This window comes from Mobula birostris, chromosome 28 (assembly GCF_030028105.1).
Source record: "Mobula birostris isolate sMobBir1 chromosome 28, sMobBir1.hap1, whole genome shotgun sequence".
In the NCBI taxonomy this organism is placed as follows: domain Eukaryota; kingdom Metazoa; phylum Chordata; class Chondrichthyes; order Myliobatiformes; family Myliobatidae; genus Mobula; species Mobula birostris.
Window position 1 is genome coordinate 43,104,005 of NC_092397.1, and position 16,812 is coordinate 43,120,816.

A 16,812-nucleotide genomic window follows, 5' to 3' on the forward strand; every position below is an offset into this window, starting at 1 on the left:
TTTAAGGTAGAGATTGATAGATTCTTGATTGGTCAGAGCATGAAGGGACACATGGAGAAGGCAGGAGATTAGGGCTGAGAGGAAAAATGGATCAATCGCAACGAAATGTCGGAGCGGACTCGATGGGCCAAATGGTCTAGTTCTACTCCTATATCTTATAGTCTATATCACCACCTCCCAAACCTCGAGTAACTTTGTCAAGCGTGATCTGCCCACACAAAGTCATGCTGATTGTCCCTAAGCAGGCCATGCCTTTCCAAATGTGCATAAATCCTGTATCTCAATATCTTCCCCAGTAGCTTCTCTGCCACAGAAATGAGGCTGCCCTGCCTGTAGAAACATAGAAAACCTACAGCATAATACAGGCCCTTCAGCCCACAAAGCTGTGCGGAACATGTCCTTACCTTAGAATTACCTAGGCTTACCCATAGCCCTCTGTGTTTGTAAGCTCCATGTATCCATCCAGGAGTCTCTTAAGAGGCCGTATCATTTCCGTCTCCACCACTGCCGCTGGCAGCCAAGTTCATGCACTCACCACTCTCTGCGTTTATTAAAAAAAAATCTCCTCTGTACCTACTTCCAAGCACCTTAAAACTATGCCCTCTCATGTTAGCCATTTCAGCCCTGGGAAAAAGCCTCTGACTATTCACACGATCAACGCCTCTCATTATCTTGTGCACCCTATCAGGTCACCTCTCATCGTCCGTCACTCCAAGGAGAAAAGGCCGAGTTCACTCAACCTATTCTCATAAGGCATGCTCCCCAATCCAGGCAACATCCTTGTAAATCTCCTCTGCACTCTTTCTATGCACATCCTTCCTGTAGTGAAGTGAACAGAATTGAGCATGTACTCATAGTGGGGTCTGACCAGGGTCCTATATAGCTGCAAAATTACCTCTCGGCTCTTAAACTCAATCCCACGGTTGATGAAGGCCAATGCACCATATGCCTTTTTCACCAGAATCAACTTGTTTGGCAGCTTTGAGTATCCTATGGGCATGGACCCCAAGATCCCTCTGATCCTCCACACTGCCAAGAGTCTTACCATTAATGCTATATTCTGACATCATTTTTGACCTACCTCACTGAACCACCTCACACTTATCTGGGTTGAACTCCATCTGCCACTTCTCAGCCCAGTTTTGTATCCTACCAATGTCCCGCTGTCACTTCTGACAGCCCTCCACACTATCCTGAACACCTCCAACCTTTGTGTCATCAGCAAATTTATTAACTCATTCCTCCACTTCCTCATTCAGGTTATTTATAAACATCATGAACAGTAGGGGACCCAGAACAGATCCCTGAGGCACACCACTGGTCACTGACCTCCATGCAGAATATGACCTATCTACAACCACTCTTTGCCTACTGTGGGCAAGCCCATTCTGGATCCACAAAGGAACATCCCCTTGGATCCCATGCCTCCTTACTTTCTCAATAAGCCTTGCATGGGGTACCTTCTCAAATGCCTTGCTGAAATCCATCTACTGCTCTACACTACACCACATCTACTGCTGTACCTTCATCAATGTGTTTAGTGAAATCCTCAAAAAATTTGTTCGGGCTCATATTTTCGATTAGAGTTTTTTTGGGTAGATGATTAGTTTACACTTAAATGACTTTGGCCACCAGTTTCTATTTGACAAAGTACTTTGGATTGAGTCCACAACAATGCACTTCCTAAAAAGGTGTGAATACCAGATGCTTCTGGCGCCGTAGTTTGACCAGATGCTGTAGTTTCGAAGACAATACTATCTATACTTTATAAATATTAATTGCCAAATAAATGTATTGTGGATTTAACTTGCATTCCTAAAGGCTGTGGATACCAACCCAGACATGTTGGCGTCGGAAGAAAAGGATGAAGTCAGAAGGTGTGATATTTTGTATGTAGCTTCTAGTGGAAGCATTTTCTATGCATTTTCTATAAATTTTTTAGTAGCGATTGCCTTAGTGTTTAGCATATAAATATCGAGCCTGCATTGGGCTCGCAGACCTTTCTACCGAAAGCGTCTCTGTCCGTATGATGCCTGCTGTACCTTGTTGTGTCGAATAAAGAAGCTGCTTTGTATCTACCAGTAACTCTGTCTCTCCGGTGATCTCATCCGTGCTACAACACCTACAATTGCCAAGATCCTTTTCGGTAGTGAATACTGAAGCAAAGTATTCATTAAGTACCTCTGCTATCTCCTCCGGTTCCGTACACACTTTTCCACTGTCACACTTGATTTGTCCTATTCTCTTACGTCTTAACCTCTTGCTCTTCACATACTTGTAGAACACCATGGGGTTTTCCTTCACCCTGTCTGCCAAGGCCTTCACATGGCTCCTTCTGGCTCTCCTAATTTCATTCTTAAGTTCTTTCCTGCAATCCTTATAATCTTCCAGATTCATATCATTACCTAGTTTTTTGAACCTTTCGTAAGCTCTTCTTTTCTCCTCGATAGATTTACAACAGCCTTTGTACACCACGGTACCTATACCCTCCCATCCTTTCCCAGTCTCATTAGAATGTTCCCTGAGAACATCTTTTCCCAATTTATGCTTCCAAGTTCTTTCCTGATAGCCTCATATTTCCCCTTATTCCAATTAAATGTTCCCCTAACTTGTCTGTTCCTATCTCTCTCCTATACTATGGTAAAGGAGATAGAATTGTGATCACTATCTCCAAAATGCTCTCCCACTGACAGACCTGACACCTGACCAGGTTCATCCCCAATACCAGATCAAGTCCAGCCTCTCCTCTTGTAGGCTTATCTACATATTGTGTCAACAAACCTTCCTGAACACACCCAACAAACTCTACCCCATCTAAACTCCTCACTCTAGGAAGATGCCATTCAATATTTGGGTAAATTAAAATCTCCCCCCACAACAACCTTGTTATTGTTGCACCGTTGCAAAATCTGTCTCCCTATCTGCTCCTCGATGTCCCTGTTACTATTGGATGGTCTATAAAAAACACCCAATAGAGTTATTTGCCCCTTCCTATTCCTAACTTCTGCCCACAGAGACTCCGTAGACATCCCCTCCATGACTTCTTCCATTTCTGCAGCCCTCAAACCATTGGTCTGAGTGTGTCCCTTCTATATCACCTGCCTATTCTCCTTTTTCAAGCTTTCTCTATTTGAGCGCCAACCTCCCTTTCCTCCATCACTTCAGTTCGGTTCCCACACCCAGCGATTCTAGTTTAAACTCCCTCCAATTGCCTGAGCAAACCTCCCTGCCAGGATATTGGTCCCCTTGGGATTCAAGTGCAGCTCGTCCTTTTTGTACAGGTCACACCTGCCCCAAAAGAGGTCCCAATGATCCAGAAATCTGAATCTCTGCCCCCTGTTCCAATCCCTCAGCCACACATTTATCCTCCACCTCATTCTATTCCTGTACTTACTGTCACGTGGCACAGGCAGTAATCCCGAGATTACTACCTTTGAGTGCCTGCTGCTCAACTTCCTTCCTAACTCCCTGTTGTCTATTTTCAGGACCTCCTCCCTTTTTCTACATATGTCGTTGGTACCAATATGTACCACAACCTCTGGCTGTTCTCCTTCCCACTTCAAGATATCGTGAATGCGATTAGAAACATCCTGGACCCTGGCACCTGGGTGGCAAAATCACCATCTGTTTTTTTCCTGCATCCACAGAATCGCTTGTCCAACCCCGTAACTATAGAGTCCCCTATCACTGCTGCCATCCTCTTCCTTTCCCTGCCCTTTTGAGCCACAGGGTCAGACTCTGTGCCAGAGGCGTGGCCACTGTTGTTTCCCCCAGGAAGGTTGTTCTCCCCCCCCCCCCCCCCCAACAGTACTCAAACAGGAGTACTTATTGTTATGTGTGACAGACACTGGGGTACTCTCTAGCATCTGCCTCTTGCCCTTCCCTCTCCAGACTGTTACCCACTTCTCTGTCTCTCCAGGCCCCAGAGTGACTACCTGCCTATAGCTCCTCTCTATCACATCCTCACTTTCCCTGACCAGACGAAGGTCATCGAGCTGCATCTCCAGTTCCCTAACACCGTCCCTAAGGAGCTGCAGCTCCTGGATTCTTGTTATTTCCCTTCGCGATCAAAGCTGTAGCACTTGCTGCACTCCAGTCCTGTGGGACCTCACATGTCATAATTTAGGACACACTGTTCCTTGTCAAATCCACAGAAATCTGCTCACTTGCTTCTTTGACTATTGTAGGATATACGTGTGGTAACTTGTACTTTGAAAAAGGCACACTCGACAACTTCATGCCAAAGAAACAACTTTATCTCGAACTTCAAAACATTACGTATATACAGAGGGTTTCACAACCCGTACGGGATGGCGGGAACACTATGTACACGAGGGCCACCGGAAGAACAACAAACGGAAGTAGATCCCCCCCCCCCCCGCCCCGATACCCTAATTAGTATTAACTTACTTTTAATTACACTCACATTACAACACTTCTCCCCCTTTGAAATCCAACATCACCAAATGTAAAATACCAGGAAATAAAAAAAGTGATGTTATTAACTTGCATACTCCTGTAAACTTATACCAGGACCTTAGCAACAGTTTAGCAATACAAAGCATCTGGGAAATGTGACAGATTCAACATTCAATCTAACAACACAAAATAAACTGTCCAATCAAAGAATCAGTCTGTCAGGAGGTTTACGCGTGCGCTGTGATCTGCGCACTGCCCCGGTGACCCAGCAGGCACTGCTGGTGGGGGTGTTTTGGGTGGATCTGGTGTTGGGGGCATGAGAGGGGTCTGTGTGTCTGCGTGAGGATGTCCGTCCTCTTCAGGGGACTCCAACCCCTCTGCCAGCACCTCGCCCTCTGGCAAAGTCACTGGTGGACATGCTTCCACCATAGTCTGACTCACAAATGGAAACTCCGTGGAACTGTCTGCCTCTGAGCCGGTATCATGACGCAGACACGCATGGTCCTGATGTCTGTGGAAAACACGCCCATCAGTCAGCTTAACAACACAGGAGACGGGACCACTCTGCTTAAGAATAACCCCAGGCAGCCATTGCTGATTGTTTCTCACATAGACATTGTCATCCGGTTTTAACTGCCTCTCTCGCACATGTTGATCATGTCCCTCCTTCTGCTTTTCCTGCTTTCTCTTCACTTTCGCCTTCATGTCCGGGCGCAGCAGGTCCAATCTTGACTTGGGCCTACGCCTCATCAGCATCTCTGCTGGAGTACGGGCAGTTGTATTCTGTGGTGTGAGGCGGTATTTACCTGATAGAGGTCTATAAGATGATGAGGGGCATTGATCATGTGGAGAGCCGGAGGCTTTTTCCCAGGGATGAAATGGCTAACACAAGGGGGCATAGTTTTAAGGTGCTTGGAAATGGGTACCGAGGGGACATCAGGGGTAAGTTTTTCACACAGACTGGTGGGTGCGTGGACTGCACTGCTGGTGGTGGTGGAAGCAGATATAATAGTGTCTTTTAAGATACTCTTAGTTAGGTACATAGAGCCTAGACAAATAGAGGACTACGTGGTAGGGAAATTCTAGGCAGTCTGTAGAGTAGGTTACACGATTGGCACAACATTGTGAGCCGAAGGGCCTGTAATGTGCTGCAGATTTCTGTGTTCTATGTTCTTCTTTCATTTCCATGGATGCTGCCTGACCTGCTGAGTTCCTCCAACATTTTTTGTGCATGTTTGAGAAATGGCTGATAATATTAGCACTGATAAACATAATGTGATGTGTTTTGGGAGTATTAAGGAGGCTGGGACATACACCATGGATAGTCCGATCATTGGAAGTATCGAGGAAGGGATGGATCTTGGTCTGCAAGACCAAAGAGCCTTGGAAGATGGCAGCATAGCGAGACAAAAACCATATTGAATATTGGCTTTCATTATCTGGAGCACTGAAAGCTGCTTATTCAGTTAATTAGTATGCCAAAATAGTCGTGAACATAATGATTTAGTAATTGTGTAAATGGCTTTTTAGTACACAAAAATTCCTGAAAGAAATACTAGAAAGAACGGCTAGTAAATTTAGTAACTTCACCATTAATGGCTGGGGATTGGAAATGATAATGTTCCTAGTGTATTAAAAATGGTGTCCGATGGACTCAGTGGACCAACAATCTTATCTTATCGACATTCCCTTATGCCCATATTTAAATTTAAAAAGAATTCATTCTTTGGGAAGCAAGCTCTGGGAAGGTTTGTGTAGTGGCAAAATGGATCCAAAATCAAAACAAAACAATTGCTATCAGCCTGCGACTCAACGGCGTTGTTATACTTGTGTGACACGCCACTGCTCCAAAGATTGGAATTCCTCATTCTGTTCCTTAATTAGCAATTAGCATTATTGAGCGTTATCTCAGCAATCAGCAAAGATATGACCTCCACGGTCCCAAAAATAAGCATCTATAAGTAAGTTATTCCCTTCGCTTTTGCCACGTCCCCACTAATGTGACTAGTTACCATATACACATAATAAATGCCCAGCACAGAATAGAGGGCTCCTACAATTTGTAATGTTTCTCTTTCATTAGCTCTTAAGAGGCTTAACGAGGTAGATGTGGACTTGTTGGGGTTCCTGACTGTCTCAAAGTAAGGGATCAATCTGAGAAAAGGTGACAAGAAATTTCTTCTCCCCAAAGTTATTTAATCATTGCAGAAACCCAGTCGCTGAACACTTTCAAGACTAGATCTGTTTTTATTTATTATGGGAATTGGGTTTGTTCAGAACGATGGTGCTGAGGTAAAAGACCAGCCATGAAATTATTGAATGATTGAACAGGGGTGATGGGCTGAATGGTCTACGTTTGCTTCCACGTCCTATATTCATATGTTCCTGAAACTCTTTGTGCATTGCAGTCTTGATTCATTCGATGGGTTGATTCCATTCGACTTTAAAACTCCAGCTTCAACATCCAGCTCAAAGTACCTAGGTAAGAAAAATTACACAACTGATTGAAGAGTTTCAAAATTATAATATGATCAAAGTGCTGTGGAGTAGAATTATTATTTATTTTGGGCTCACCAGATGAGCAACCTGGATCCCTGCAAGTTGTAAAACGCTGAAATACATGAGTCCTTATCAGGCTGGGTTTGGATGTAACTAGAGTGGAGAGATCGGCTCTCAGTTAGATACTATTGACGTTAATGAATTAGAGGAAGGAATGAAATGTAAGGTTTCCAAGTTTGCAGATGATACACACGTGGGTGGAAGAATGTGTTGTGAGGAGGACGCAGTGATTCTGCATTCTGACATAGATAGAATGATTGGCTTAGGGGATATTTGGGGTAATGCACCTCTGGAACCAAAAGGCAAGTTATTATGGAAATGGAGAGAGACTCTGTGTGAGTGAAATTCAGAGGAATCCAAGAGGTGAAGTGCCACTTAGAGCATCCCAACAAGTTGCATCTCCATCTGGTCTGGGAGCAGCAGAACATCGGACTGGTCGTCCCCTCAAAGGATTTGTGAGAATGGCCGAGAGGATCATAGGGTCTCCCTACCATTCATCGGGGACATGTATCAGGAGCACTGTGTTCACAGGGCCCTTCGTATTATTAAGGATCTCACCCACCCATCCAGCTTCCTCCTTAACTTTTTACCATCAGGCAGGAGACTCCGATGCAAAAAGACAAAACCTCCAGGATGGGAAACAGTTTCTTCCCTCAGGCCATTAGGCTTCTGAAGTCGCTGCCGTGTCACATTCAAAGTGTCACCGGTTAAACTGTTCTGTACCTTACAATATTTAACTTGTGCACTTTACTTTGTTTAATTATACGTAATTCATCTGTAGATTTTAGCCTTACTTTCATAAGTTATTACGTGTTATGTGTGTTATGGGTACTTGGGTGCTTTACACCCTGGTCCAGAGAAATGTTGGCTCGTTTGATGGTAAACATGTAAATAGCTAAATGACAATAAACTTGACTTGAATCAGAAAAGGTTGGTACGCGGATCCAATGTGTAGTTAAGAAGGCAAGTGGCACTTTTGCATTTATTGAAAATGAACCATGATATTATTTCTGATCCGAATGGTAGATTTCTATTGGTTAGTGGTCTACTATTTAATAAAAAGGTAGTTTTGGTTAATGTTTATGCTCCTAATATGGACTGTCCGGAATTTTATAAATCATTATTCAATCAGTTCCAGAATTTGAATGAGTTTTCATTGATCTGGGGTGGAGATCTTAATACCTGTTTGTCTCCAGCTTTGGACCGTTTGGCTCCTCTACGGACCTTACCTAATAAATCTGCAACTTTGATTAATTCATTCCTTTCTGATTCTGGGTCGACGGACATTTGGCGTTTTTTGCATCCTCAGGAAAAAGATTTTTCTTTTTTTTCACATGTTCACCATTCCTATTCAAGAATTAATTATTTCTTTGTTGATTCTCGTCTTATTCCTTCAGTGATTAAATGTGATTATGACTCTATAACCATTTCGGATCATGCTCCACTTAAGCTTTCTATTAAAATTCTGGCCAATATACAAAATAATAGACAATGGCATTTTAATTCGCTGTTGCTTCAGGACTCGGACTTTGTTAACTTTATGAATGAACAGATTGATCTTTTTTTTACAATTAACTATACAGAGGATATTTCTGTTAACATTCTTTGGGATACTTTTAAAGCTTATATTCGTGGTCAGATTATCTCGTATTCTGCTGCTTTGAGGAAGAAGCTGAAGCAGGAGGAGTTGGTAATTGTGGACAAGATTAAGGAAATTGATAAGAAATATGTTATAGCTCCCTCTGAGGAGTTATATAAACAAAGAACTGAACTTCAAATGGAACACAGTTTATTACTTTCGTCCTCGATTGTAAACCAATTAAAGAAAACAAGAAGCGAATTTTATGTACACAGTGACAAAATTGGCAAACTGTTGGCTAATCAATTGAAGTTTAATTATGCTAAATCTCAAATTAATCAGATTTATAACCAAAATGACCGACTGATACTTGATCATGTGGGCATTAATCAAACCTTCTGTGATTTTTATTCTTCCTTATATCAATCAGAGTCTCCTGGAGATTCTAAATATATGAATGATTTTTTAGATAATCTAGACTTCCCTGAGATTTCACAGGATATGTCTTCTATGTTAGATACTCCCATTACCACGGATGAGATTAAGAATGTTATTTTCTCTATGAATTTGGGGAAAGCTCCTGGCCCTGATGGGTTTACTGTAGAATTTTATAAATATTTCACACCTTCATTAATCCCTTGGTTCTGTAGGGTTTTTGAGGCTTCATTAAAACTTGGTAAACTTCCTGAATCTTTCAATAGAGCGTCAATCTCTCTAATATTAAAGAAGGATAAAGATCCTGCTCAATGTGCATCTTATAGACCAATATCTTTATTAAATGTTGATTCTAAAGTTTTTTCTAAGTTATTAGCAAATAGATTAGAAAAAGTACTTCCTTCTATTATTTCGGAAGACCAAACGGGTTTTATTAAAGGTCGTTACTCTTTTTATAATATTCGCACACTGTTAAATATTGTTCATACTCCCTCACAAAATGTTCCTGAGTGTGTTATCTCTTTAGATGCTGAGAAAGCTTTTGATAGAGTAGAACGGCCTTATTTATTTAAGGTGCTTGAAATGTTTAATTTTAGCTCGAAATTTATATCCTGGATTAAACTGTTATAGCATTCTCCTGTGGCCTCGGTCCGTACTAGCTCTTTAAGTTCACCTTTTTTCCCTCCTTTTCGAGGTACTCGACAAGGTTGTCCTCTTAGTCCTTTATTATTTGATATTGCATTAGAACCTCTTGCAATTGCCATTCGAGAATCTCCAAATATTACTGGGATAACTCGGGGCTTAAAGTCCCATAAAATATCACTCTATGCTGATGACTTACTTTTATATATTTCTAATCCTCAAAAATCCATCCCTGCTGTTTTAGAGTTATTAGCACAATTTGGTCTTTTTTCAGCTTATAAATTAAATCTTAGTAAGAGTGAACTTTTCCCGATTAATAAACAACTTCCCTGATATCATAACTTTCCATTTAAATTGATTAATAATTATTTTTCATATCTTGGGATTAAAATTACCTGTAAATACAAAGATTTATTTAAGATTAACTTTTTACCATTAATTGACCATATTATTCAACTTTCATCTAAATGGTTTCCTTTATATTTAACTTTGATTGGTCGTATTAATGCAGTTAAGATGTTTTTTTTGCCAAAATTTTTATATATATTTCAGGCATTACCAATCTTTGTTCCAAAATCTTTTTTTGATAAAGTCGACTCCAAAATTTCTTCATTTATTTGGCAAAATAAAAACCCGAGACTGGGTAAAATACATTTACAGAAAGCTAAGAGAGATGGAGGCTTAGCATTACCTAACTTTAGATTTTATTATTGGGCAATTAATATTCGACATATGAAATTTTGGTTACTTGACCAGGATATACTATCCATTCCTAAATGGGTAGCATTGGAATTACAATCTGTTCAGGGTTATACACTTGGCTCTATTTTAGGTTCCTCTCTTCCTTTTGATTTGAAACGCCTTAAACAGGTGTCTAACCCGATAGTTAAATATACCTTACGTATTTGGTTTCAATTCAGAAAATTTTTTGATCTTAATCAACTTGGGTTAGCGTTTCCTATTTTAGGTAACATATTTTTTCTTCCCTCTTTTACGGATCGTGTTTTTCAAATTTGGAACACTAAGGGTATTTCACGGTTTTTGGATTTATTTTTAGATGGTTCCCTTATGTCTTTTGAACAATTATCTAATAAATATAATTTATCAAGAATACATTTTTTTAGATATCTACAAGTTAGAAATTTCCTAAGTACTATACTTTCTTCCTTTCCAATGCTTCCTCCTACATACATTTTAGATACTATAATTAACCTTAATCCATGTCAGAAAGGTGCATCGGCTATGATTTATAATATTATTATGAAACTTAGGAATGCTCCATTTGATAAGATTAGGTCAGATTGGGAACAGGAATTGGGGTTTATCATTTCCGTGGATGACTGGGGGCAGATTTTACAATTAGTCAATACTTCCTCTATCTGTGTTAAACATTCCCTAATTCAATTTAAAGTTGTTCATAGAGCACATATGTCCAAAGATAAATTAGCTCGCTTTTACTCTCATATTAATCCTTTTTGTGATAGATGTCCAGGGCAGATAGCCTCTTTAACTCATATGTTTTGGTCTTGCCCTACTCTGGAAACTTTTTGGAGAGACATTTTTAATATTATCTCCAAGGTATTGAATATAGATATCTCTCCTCACCCTATTACTGCTCTCTTTGGACTACCTAAAATTTCCAGTAATCTTTCTCCTTCAGCCCGTAGAATGATTGCATTTCTTACTTTAATAGCGAAAAGATGTATTTTACAACATTGGAAAGAGCTTAATGCTCCAACTACCTTTTTTTGGTTTTCTCAGATGATATTATGCTTGAATTTGGAGAAAATTAGAAGCAATCTTTATGACTCCTCATTTAAATTTGAACAGACCTGGAGATCTTTTATTCAATATTTTCATTTAATGTAATATACACCCTTCTTGTTTTTTTTTACTGTTTTTAATGGAGGTCGGGATTGAGGACGTGATTTTAAGTTTTTTTAACTCTGTTTGGTTTCAAGTTAGCCCATTGCTTTGCTTTGCTTTTAGTTAGTTGCACGGTGGGTTTTTTTTGGGGTTTTTTTTTCCTTTTCTCTATTGATATATATATAAAAATTAGTATACTGTTATGTTACCTTGGTACGTTATGTTTAAATTACATTGTTTGTATCATTTTTTTTGTATTAATATCTTCTGTAATTTTATTATATTCTAACAGTGTATTAGTGCCTATATGGCTTACCTTTTTGTATACTTATTCAATAAAAAGATTTAAAAAGAAAAAGAAAGAAAATGAACTGGAGTTTAAAAACAGAGAGTTTAATATGAGAGGATCATAGGGTCGCCCTACCATTTACGAGTTTAGGTTTTATCATAGTTGTATAACCTATTGTTGAGACTAAACCTGGAATACTGTACACAGTTTTGGTCTACTTACCTTAAAATGAAGTAGTATTTCCAGTGGTTTACTGCTTATGCTTGTTAGTTTTCGCTGATAGTTTACAATAAAATGGCTTTACAGTGGTACTTGTGATGAATCTTGTCAATAAGGGTTTCGGCCTGAAACGTCGACTGCACCTCTTCCTAGAGATGCTGCCTGGCCTGCTGCGTTCACCAGCAACTTTGATGTGTGTTGCTTGTCAATAAGTTTCTTTCTTCACTCTCCTAGTGAACCTGCTGTCAATGGAACTGACATATTTCATCAGCGGTCTGCTGTTTGCAGCTATAGTTAAGGAAAGGGTTTGGGACTACTCTTTCACAGTTGCACTCAGCCATATCCTGCTGACTTCAGCAGGTAAGAACTCCGATTTAATTATATCATGAATTGGAATATGAGAGTCATTTTATTATCAGCTTTAAGTACTATTGTTTTCCTCAGTGTCAATTATTCTAATTGCTCTTTGTTTCACTGGTGAGTATATCCTGGGCCACTGAGGTGGTGACCAAGAAATTCTTCATCAGTCCCTTTGTACGTGCCTATGAAGTATATCTGCCAGGGTTATGCAGAACCAGACAGAGGTGGCAACATGTGGCTTGGTGTAAAGGCTATACTTGTGCATCAACGGTCTCAAGTAATAAGTCAGAAAACATGAGAAGCTGGAGAAGCTGGGGTTATTCTCCTTAAAGCAATGAAGGTTGAGAGTTGATTTGATAGAGATGTACAGGTCTGTCACTAGTCAGGTTAAGCAGGAAGGGGTGGGGGACGTGTGAAGGGGGTTTCAAGGTCACGGGTAGAAGGAGATAGACGGAAAAACATTTCATGCAGAATACTTACACTTTTGAACTGATCAGCTGTCAGGGTGGTAAGAAACCATTTTCAAAAAGGAACTGGATAGGCAGAAAGGGAAATAATTGCCTGGAGTTTGGGAAAGGACTACGGGCTGCTCTTCTGGGTGCTGGTGGTGGGTAAATGGTCGTCCTCTACTCTGTGATTTGAATGAAAAGATGAGAACGATAAGATCGACATTTATTTACCTATTTCTGTATTCAGTAATGCTACACATTACTGTTCTTCATGGGCCTTAATTCAGAAAAAAGGGAACCCAATCAAAAACGTAATGTTTAATCTTTGAAATTGACAGCAAAGCCCCAACTTTGTTGGAAGTAGAAGTCTGCTGTGCCAAACCATCATGGCTGATGTATTATCCCTCTCAATCCCATTTATTTATTTACTCATATCTGTATTTGTTTGTTTGTTTATTTATTGATATACAGCATGGAGTAGGCCTTTCCTGCCCTTCGAACCGTGCCACCCAGCAATCTCCCAATTTAATCCCAGCCTAATCACAGCTCAATTTACAATGACCAGTTAATCTACTAATCGGTACAACTTTGGACTGTGGGAGAAAACCAGAGCACCCGGAGGAAACCCATGCGGTCACGGGGGGGAACGTACAAACTCCTTACAGGCAGCGTCGGGAATTAAACCCAGGTTGATGTTACTGTAAAACTTTTCCTAGCCACTATGCTACCGTGCTGCCGCATTCTCCTACCTTCTCCCCGTAACCCTCAACGCCCTTTCTAATCAAGAACTTATCAACCTCTGCTTTAAACAGACCCAGTGACTTGGCCTCCACAGCCATCTGTGGCAGTGAATTCCAAAGATTCACCATCCTCTGGCTAAAGAAATTCCTCCTCGTTTTGCTTGTTTTAAGAATCTTATGTCAAGGTGTGAAACACTACGAAGTCATTAAATTCGGGTTTCATTTCATTTACAGTGATGGTCGAATTTCCTTTAGTATGGCAATGGTGGTTGGCATTGGGTGAGTCTGAGTAGATTTTCTTGAAAAATGTTATAAACATGCTGTAGATTCTTTATTCAATTCACCTCTGAATAGTTACATCAGACTCTACTGGACAATGAGCTCTGAATTTCTTTTTGCAGCTTAACAGAGATACAATGCTGAAATGATGTTATCATAGTTAGTCATAGAGTCAGGCCCTTTGGCCTAAATTGTCTCTGCTGACCATGTTATACAGCAATCTACTCTCATCGGCTCATGTTTGGATCACAGCTCTTTAAACCTCTCCAATCCATGCACTTGATGGTTTTTAAATGTTCAATGGTTCAGTTTAATATCAGAGAATGTATACACTATACAACTTGAAATTCTTACTCTTCACAGACTTCCACGAAACAGTACTCTAGTAATTTTATATATTGCACTATACTGCTGCAAAAAAAAACAAATTTCATGGCATATGTGAGTGGTGATAAACCTATGGGTCTCTATTGTGAACTGAGAGCGGGAAGGGGGCAGGGAGAGGAGAATCATGGTTGGGAAAAGGGGAAGGGAGAGGGAAGCACCAGAGAGACATTCTGGAATGATTAATAAACCAATTGTTTGGCATCAAATGACCTTGCCTGTTGTCTCAGGGCAGGGTGTATCTTCACCTACAGCAAACCCCCACCCCTGGCACTCCTCTGCTTCCACCTGTCCCACACCCCTCCCATGGCGCTCCACGCTCACTATTCCCAACATCCTTTGCTCCTGACAGAGTTACAAACTCGCTCTCTGCTCCACATTGACAAGTACAGCACCGTGCAAAAGCCTCAGCTGTGTCTGTGTGCCTGAGACTTTTGCACTGTACTGTATCTGGCAGCTCATCCCAAATACATACTCACTGCCCTTTGCACTGAGAAGCTGCCCCTGATGTCCCTTTTAAATTTCTGATGCCTGATCTTAAACCTATTCCATCTTATAAAGTATTGTAAGACTATCTGTACAGTTTGTAGACCATGGTGATAGTTATGAGTTTTAACGACTGTGATTCTTCTTTTAGGTGTCGGTTTGTTGCTGATGATTGGTGATGGACAGTTGGTTGCACATTTCGTTTGCCGGAATAACCCCAGTTCCTCTTCAGTCAATGTTTGAGAGAGAATGGAGGAAACATGGCTGCAGACATCAAGGGACTAAAGAGAGCTCTACGACTGTGTGGACTGATACCGTATCTGTATTCACTTTAGTGTAAAAAAAAGTCGTGCTTCTTCAGCGATATCATATGCTTGAAATGCGACCCTACATTTTATCAGTGAGACGCGTTATTTTGTAGCAAGAAAATTATGAAAATCGGGGAATTGAAACAAGAGATGAATTTTACAATTTCATTCCCCTGCGTTATTCCGATGTTTCATTGTTCCCGCTTTCCAAGGTTCTCTTGAAAAGTGATGAGTTTGGAGATAATTTTAATTTTGCCCAAACTTATGTGCAGTTTGAACGGCTTGAAAAAGTTTGCTTTGAACATGCTCTTGATAAGGATTGCTAGAACAGAATTATCTCCGGTATAAGTTGAGACCTTGTAAAATGTGCTCCAGTCAGGCCTGCTTTCGTTCAGTTTGACTGTGCCATGTAGATGTGAAAACAAACTTGTGAAACTTTTAAACAGTGAGCACAAAAGGAATTAGTTGATTCAGATTTTCTTTTTATGTGTAGTATATTCATAGTTGTAAAGTAGAATTTAAAATACTCCCTAGAAGTGTTACAGTATTCATGTAAAATATTAAACTTTATTTCTATTTTGATGCAGAGTTTATAGACATGTATTTTAATAATTACAATAAACATATTACATATGTATATAATTTTTTCTATTTTGTATTATTTTATTTAGCGATACTGTATAGTACGGAATGGGCCCTTCCGGCCCAACAAGTTACACCACCCAGCAACTCACCTATTCAACAGTAGCCTAATCACAGGACACTTTACAATGACCAATTAACCGATGGACCGGTACGTCTTTGGGATGTGGGAGGAAACCGGAGCACCTGGAGGAAACCCACGTGGTCCCGGAGAGAATGTACAAACTCCTTGCCGAAGGCGCTGGAATTGAACTCCCAACTCTGGAACACCCTGAACTGTGATAGCATTGTGCTAACTGCTACACCAACATGGTGCCTGCCCTTCAACCCCTCTAACTTCAAATTTTAAATAAATAAAATATTACCCATTGCCGGTTTCTATATGGTGAGATTTAATCTACAAAGTTCGCAAATAAGATTGAAAGAGTACAGAAAAAAATTTACAAGGATGTTGCCAGAACTGAAAGACCTGAGTGAAAAGGAAAGATTGAACAGGTGAGGACTTTATTCCTTAGAACGTAGAAGACTGAGAGGAGGTTTGATAGAGGTATACAAAATTCTGAGGGGTATAGATAGGGTAAAGGTAAGCAGGCTTTTTCCACTGAGGTTGGATGGGACTACAACTGGAGGTGATGGTTTAAGGGTGAAGGTGAAAAGTTTAAGGGGAACATAAGGGGAAACGTCTTGACTCAGAGTGTTGTGAGTGTGTGGAATGAGCTGCCAGTGCAGGTGGTGCATGTGAGCTCGATTTCAAGAAGTTTAGATAGGTACATGGGTGGTAGGGGTATGCAGGGCTATGGTCCCAGTGCAGGTTGATGGGAGTAGGGAGTTCAAACGGTTCAGCATGGATTTGATGGGCCAAAGGGCCTTTTCTGTGATGCTAAGACCCCCTTCAATTTAAGGATTTTATTGAAATAGGCATGGATGATATGCTTGCCTCTCATGGGTCTGCAAAATTCCCATTTACAGTATCTGGCTTACTCATTTATCTGGAGTTTGAGATATCGTCTCAAATATAAGCAGAGTGTACAGACGGAACCGGGGAGTAGGCTAAGTATTCGGTGTGTTACATACCCCGTAACTGGGTTGCCAAACCAGCAGAAATGGACCACTTAGTTGGGGTCTGGATTCCTGGGACTAAGAAAGTTTTATTAAA

At 40.5% G+C, this 16,812-nt stretch overlaps 1 protein-coding gene across 9 annotated transcripts in view; it reads left to right on the forward strand.

Moving 5' to 3' along the window:
- LOC140189044 (putative transmembrane protein 244) overlaps positions 1-16,034 on the forward strand; it is a 28,077-nt gene extending 12,043 nt beyond the window's left edge. For 2 of the 9 annotated variants that reach the window (XM_072245735.1, XM_072245732.1), the window contains 5 exons: positions 1,822-1,889; positions 6,828-6,901; positions 12,243-12,368; positions 13,792-13,836; positions 14,858-16,032. In XM_072245735.1, coding sequence (XP_072101836.1) covers positions 1,822-1,889; positions 6,828-6,901; positions 12,243-12,368; positions 13,792-13,836; positions 14,858-14,949 — 405 coding nt within the window. In that variant the 3' untranslated portion in view covers positions 14,950-16,032. Of the gene's footprint in view, positions 1-1,821; positions 1,890-6,827; positions 6,902-12,242; positions 12,369-13,791; positions 13,837-14,857 lie in introns of all 9 variants that reach the window. The other 7 variants (XM_072245736.1, XM_072245738.1, XM_072245739.1 and 4 more) reach the window with 5 other exon arrangements.
- The last annotated feature ends 778 nt before the right edge of the window (positions 16,035-16,812 follow it).